This window comes from Austrofundulus limnaeus, unplaced genomic scaffold (genome assembly GCF_001266775.1).
Source record: "Austrofundulus limnaeus strain Quisiro unplaced genomic scaffold, Austrofundulus_limnaeus-1.0 Scaffold1, whole genome shotgun sequence".
Lineage (NCBI taxonomy): Eukaryota > Metazoa > Chordata > Actinopteri > Cyprinodontiformes > Rivulidae > Austrofundulus > Austrofundulus limnaeus.
In genome coordinates, this window is record NW_013952403.1 from 5,574,807 (window position 1) to 5,581,198 (window position 6,392).

General features: G+C 39.7%; 1 protein-coding gene across 1 annotated transcript; it reads left to right on the top strand.

Annotated features, from left to right (window-relative positions):
- The first annotated feature begins 126 nt into the window (after positions 1 to 126).
- si:ch211-175m2.5 (uncharacterized) lies at positions 127 to 6,172 on the top strand. The gene is made up of 5 exons (XM_014006492.1): positions 127 to 654; positions 736 to 903; positions 2,344 to 2,443; positions 2,766 to 2,896; positions 5,716 to 6,172. Exons 1-5 carry the CDS (start codon positions 598 to 600, stop codon positions 5,992 to 5,994), a joined length of 735 nt encoding a protein of 244 aa, XP_013861946.1. The 5' UTR covers positions 127 to 597; the 3' UTR covers positions 5,995 to 6,172.
- Positions 6,173 to 6,392: the final 220 nt, after the last annotated feature.

Genomic DNA, 6,392 nt, shown 5'->3' on the forward strand with positions numbered 1-6,392 from the left:
AACCACTTCCGGGTCAAGGGGCAACTCATGAACTTGTCTTCTGCTCGTGCTTTGTTCTCGTTGAAATAAAATTAGCAATAGAATATTTTTTGTAGTACTAATGTGTTTGAAATGAACCCAATCGCATTTAAGCAACTAAACAATTTAATTTATTCATGAACGCGTTTTGACAACAACAGAAAAACTGCCCGTGCCTGAACAGCGCGCCCACTAGCGGAGGAGAGGTGTTGGTGCAGGAGGGCGATCAAAAACTGCCTGAAATGACAGGCGTGATCTAAAGCTTCACTTTGATTGGGTGCTTTTCTCTGGACTCATAACTTCAGAGACGAAACGAAGCGACAGCGTCGAGCGAGGGGAAACAAACAACATTTTCTTCAAGGTTGGAAAGCAAAGAATCTCGTAACTCTACCACGACGAAGKATAACGTGCAACCTATCGCAAGTTGGCTTGCCTTGAAGTTATAATAACTACCGACGCAGCTCGAATTCAGCTAAAAAGTTTTTACTTATATGTTATTACGTTAAAACAGGAGATTAGCTTAATTTACTGAAGCTAAAACTACTGCCAGACTGGTCCTCTCTTCCGCTTGTTAACGACATGGCTTCGATTAACCTCGTCTCCAAATTGCTTCGTCTTCCTGTGTCTACACAACTTGTAAGTAGTCCTTTCTGTGTTGCGCTTGTGGCCCTAATTTTTTTTTTTTTTTTTTATGTAGTTGTTTTGTTTTCTTTTCAGGCGTCGCTCCGGTCGGGCCGCCTGTTGTTCAGGGGGAAGGTGGCTGCAGGGAACAGACTGTCCTCCAGCGACCAACATCCCACGGAGAAAGTCAGCCGATAYCCCATTCCTTACAAGAAGGATTTGCCTTACGACATCGTGGAGATGATGGAGGAAGTAGAGAAGAAGGTGAGCTGGAACAGTTTCGTTTTATTATCTGCAAAAATAAAATAAAAAATGCTGAGTTCATGATGACTAAATTGAAATTTGTGCAAAGCTGAACTGAGTAATGAGGTAAAACAAAAACAACACAGAAGCTAAAAGAACAGCAAAATTGGCATAAAATAGAAGCTAAAATCAAATGTGCAAATAGAATGGTGGCTAAAAATAGTAAGAGTTGCAACAGGGTAACAAAAAACTTAAATACATAGCAGATATTAGTAACTAAAATAAGCAAAACCTCAGCCAAAAGATGCTAAATGTTGGCTAAAACATAAGTAAGCAAAATAGGTAAGTGTTAGCTAAAAAGCTGATATTAGCAAAGAGTAAAGAGTTCTATTAAAAATAGTTTAGTAGCTAAAAGTAGCAGAACATATTATAAACAAGGTATAAAATTAGCTAAAGGTTAGCTGAAAGTTTAAAGTAGCAAAGAGTTAGCTAGTGGCAAAATTCTAGCTGTGAACTAAAAGGTAAAGACAGCAGAATTGTTGCTAAAGATAAGAGTACTTAATGAGGAAAAAAATTGAGATTTAAATCTTTCTTAAAGGCACAGTGTGTAGGATTTGTTGTTTTCAGCGACATCTAGTGGTTGAGTGGTTGAATCATCCTCCCTGGTCCTCCCCCCACCCCCACCCCTGCTTCCAAACGCAAAAATATCTAACGGTGTCTCTCAGGTGTCAAAAACCTTTGATAATTCCAACCGCGATGTCTACCAGCAGCTTCAGGGCTAGTGATGTTTCAAGTGGTAAGATTATGAGCTTTAATAAGTAAAATTATCCCAGCTACAATGACAGACAACAAATATTACATTTATAGTATTACAACTAAAACCGTTTTTTGACGCCGCCACCGCAGTTTGTCCTTCATGAGCCTTCGTAGACAAGATGGCGGTGCAAGATGGCGGCTGCCTGTAATGGCGACCCACGACCATGGAGATATAAACAGCTTTTTATAAGGTAAAAATAATAAAACAAGGTCTTTGTCTGCAATGATTAGACATGTTTTTTATTATTGTCATTAGTGATTATCTCAATTTCGGCTAAAAGAATTGACAAAATCCTACACACTGTGCCTTTTAAGAATGTATTTTTTTTTTCTGAGAGGACAATGTTTTTAATGTGAATTTCTGAGGAAGTTTACATGAAGTTAAACAATTTGAAAAGTTTAAAAGCTTCAAAAGTAACAGCACTAATCTTCCGAATGAGCCAAATGTTTAATTATAAATAACTGCAACCGTATGCAGAGGTAATTCAAAGTTTCAAAGGTTTACGGGAAAAATAAAACAGAAAAACAATAGTGTAAATGCTGAATTAACATTCACACAACAAACACATGACGGTATTAGGTTTTTACCAGCTTTACACGGTTTTCTAATGATCCATTTGCTAAATGATAATGTTTGCTCTACAGGGAGGCTTTTTGCCTAATATCTTCAAAGTCCTCTCTCACAGACCAGCAGAGTTCAGATCCTTCTTCGCGTATTACAATGAATTGATGAACAAGGAGACAGGTTTGTGTTTTAGTTTTCTTATTCTACTGGAAAAGCTTTTTTTTTTTTCAAGTAACTCAGAAAACAAGTTCAGTTATTTAGAAGCAGCAGGGCCATTAAAGACCTAATACTAACCAACATGCCTACAACATTATAAGATCATTTACACTGATAAACTCTGAAGACAGTGGACAGTATGCAGTCCTTCACTTGATATTTTTAAGCTCTAAACAGAAATGTGTGTTTAGGCCGCAGCCAGCTTTGATGCCCCACTCTTAAATGTTTTATAAATGAGTTAATGTTTTACTCATTTCACAACCAGTCTGTATTTATTGTCTTGCAGGACAGTTAACCAAAGCAGACCGTGAGCTGATTATAGTCGTAACCAGCACTCACAACAAGTGTCCTTACTGTGTGGTGTCCCACAGTGCACTGCACCGCATCTACTCCAAGAAACCCAGTCTTTCTGAACAGGTATGATCTTTAGTGCCTTCACCCCCTCCCCTGTCCCTATTATGACCATTTTGGTTCTCAAAATAATCTCCTTTATTCTTGAGATGTAGGTGTAGCTGAGTCTTGTCCTGAAGAGGTAGCCTTGCATCTGTGGAGAGTTTAAGTCTCTCCAATATACTGTAGAGGTCTGAACATTCTCCTCTGCACTGAACTGCAGATACCACACTGCTCATCTTAGGTTTTGGGGGTTCTGTCCCTAGGATGGTGCAGCCTCTGTCAGAGGGTCCTGTTGGGTTTAAATTTATCAGGATCTTGTGTTTGATTTTGAGTTTCTCAGAGACTCCAGCAAGATTCAGCCATCCGTCTCAGTCGTTGTGTCTTTGGGCAAGATCTTTCACCCACCTTGCCTGCCGGTGGTGGTCAGAGGTTGCATGGCAGCCTCACCTCAGTCAGTCTGCCTCAGGGCAGCTGTGGCTACATTGTAGCTTACCACCATCAGTGTATGAATATGTGTATGAACAGGTGCGTGATTAAAGTGTAAAGCACTTTGCAGTCCTTAGAGACCTGATAAAGCTTTATATAAGTTCAAGCCATTTACTAATGAGTACTAATGTTTATTCCCAATGCTAACATATGAGCTAGCATTATAATCAGAGTTGCACATAAGCGGTGTGCAGGTGCGCGATCAAAAAAAAAAAAGCGCACCAGATGGAATGTCATAAAGTTCCCTTGCATACCTAAGATTGTACCTGAGATTGTGAAAACAACAGCTAGCAGGGTCGCAAATGCGACCTGATTTCTTAAAAACAAACAAAACAAACAAAAATCCAGCCTCACTGGTGTGACTGGATCATCGTTCTGTCAGAGGAGGGCAGCGGGACCCTGATGGATTAAACGGACACTGCTTTCAACGAATCAGACGAACTCCAGAGCCGTTTTATCCAATCAGAGCAGAGCAGGGCGGGACTTCCAGTGAGAGCTGTTTTCAGCAGAAATAGTGGAAGCTGCGGCTGCAGCGATCAGTCCTGACATCTCCTCCTGCACTTTGCTCCTGAACTACCAGAGACTTTGGTCCTTAAAACCTAACTTTATATTAAATATATGTTGAGAGCGTTGTTATCGAACAGATCTGTCCAACTTTGCGTCAGTGACTAAACTCTCCTCCTGAGAGATGGGAACGCGCCTTGGCACGCGCAGGCTGAGTCTTTCTGTGAGATTCACTGTTTGAGTTCTTCTAAACCATATTATCTCTAACAGAAGAACATTTATTTGCCCCATTTCAAAGTAAAGATGAGTCTGTTTAACATCMCCCCCCCCCCTTCCAAAAAAAATAAATAAATAAAAACWTRMCTMTAGGWRAAWRAGWWTTAAATGTTATTTTAATTTATCAGAAAGATCCACAAATTTCATTCTTCACAATTTTATGATAAGAACAAGGTTCTTGATGTGCTAAAMWTGTTTATATTTAGAAYCATACTGTGACACAGCTGTTCTGGGATAAATGKAATTCAATAAATGATAAAATACGAAGAATAAATTATTTTAAATGATTACATGAGCTGAAACGATCTAAATATAATATTTTTGGATAAAATAGTCTTTAAAAAAGAAATCAGTCTAACAAATAAAACATTTGTTCTGTGCAAAAGACAGATATTTGCTGCTTGGTCTGGAGAGTGTGGCAATGTGGTTTAAACAAGGCCAAAGACCTAGAAGGTCTACAGGAGTTGTACATCTCAGAGTCATGTGTCATCTCACATACATTTAAACATGAAATGTTCAGTTTGAGGTGACATATGTCCATGGGTCAGCCCAATGGCCACTTAGGTAGTTTACAAAATGTATGCAGAGTAAAAAAAACAAAATAAAAAAACTCTGATTTGGCATGATGTCCGGAGACATTGCCAGCTGATAGAAGGCGTCATAAACCAGAACAGGGAGATAATAAATGCCCTGACACCCCTCTAGATAAATGAGTTTAGGGAAATATGAGCACCAAGCAACAACCCCAGGTTCTCCCCTGAGAACCTGACCAAAAATTTTATGTGCAACCCTAATTATAATCTCTGGTTTCTCAGTAGAGGAGAAGCCAAATGGCTGACTGCTGCCACCTAGTGGTTGTAGGCACAACATCAGAATGAATCGCTGGCATGAAAGTTTACATTTTAAGCCTTAATTAAAAATGAATACCATGCTTTAGAGAATCGATACAGTATCAGGAAATGAAATTTCATGATATTTTAGTGTATTAATATTTTCTTACACCCCTTGTACAGATCTGGTACAGAGTGAAATTAGTCCTGTTGTTAAGGTCACTATCTTGTTGAAGATGCTTTCTGACTGCCTCTGGTGTGGGTTTGCAAGTGAAAAGTGAAGGGTCATAAAAAGATACAAGAGTTTTGCCTGGCGACCGACTTCAGAGGTTTGAYTTYGTCCATGGAGTTCTCTATAGGCCTTTTTGCACCTCAAGGCCCTGGAGTCCCCAAGACCTATGGTTTTATCCGAGCCAGGCTGCTCTCGGCCTGATTTGACGACAGCTRCTGCTGCTCATTGATTGGTTCACTGGGTTATGCTGACAATAGGTGTGAGTGGTGTTCCTTCCTTGTGATTTTTGGGAGGTCATGGAATGGGTGTATACTGTAATTGTACGTTTGATTGTCTTGGTTTTTTTTATTTTTTGCCTTTTTTTAGTTGATCATGATTTGGATGACTGACTCTTCACTAGCATACCAAACAGCAATAGGCTGTTGATTATTCTCCACCCAGACTTACACATACTGGCTTTAAAAAAGTATTAGTAATGTTTTTTKTCCCTAATAAATCCTCTCTCTGCTTTTTAGGTCATTATTAACTACAAGACTGCAGATCTTGCCCCTCGAGAGATAGCCATGCTGGACTTTGCGATGGCCGTGTGCCGCTGCGAAATCATCACAGACAAGCACTTCCAGGCTCTGGAGGAGGTTGGCTTTGATCGGGAGGATGCCTGGGATATTGCGGCCATCACTGCTTTTTTTGCCATGTCCAACCGGCTGGCCCATCTCACCGGCATGAAGCCGAACTTGGAGTTTTTCACTCTGGGCCGTGTTCCACGGGACAGGAGCAGCAACAGGCAAGGCTAAGACAATTGAAGGGGGGTGGGGAGAAAAACACAACAGAAGAGTGTTACTGAGAAAACCAATGGAGGTCAAACACAAGCCATGACCCTATACGATCACACTATAACAAAACATGTGTCAAGCATGTATTTAAGGTTGTTTTTGAAATTCAAAATCCTAAGTTTTGATTAAACTTTAATCAGTCTGTAGTTGCAAAATGTTATTGAGACAGACAGGATTATTTAACAATGTGGCGTCCAAATTTGAACTTGGAAATTCTAAAAAGAAATTATTTTTTTACAACCCTTGCAAATAGAAAAAAAATAGTTCTAACTTTTATAAAGAGGAATTATAAGATGTGAGCTATTTACGCTTGTGTGTGTGTGTGTGTGTGTGTGTGTGTGTGTGTGTGTGTGTGTGTG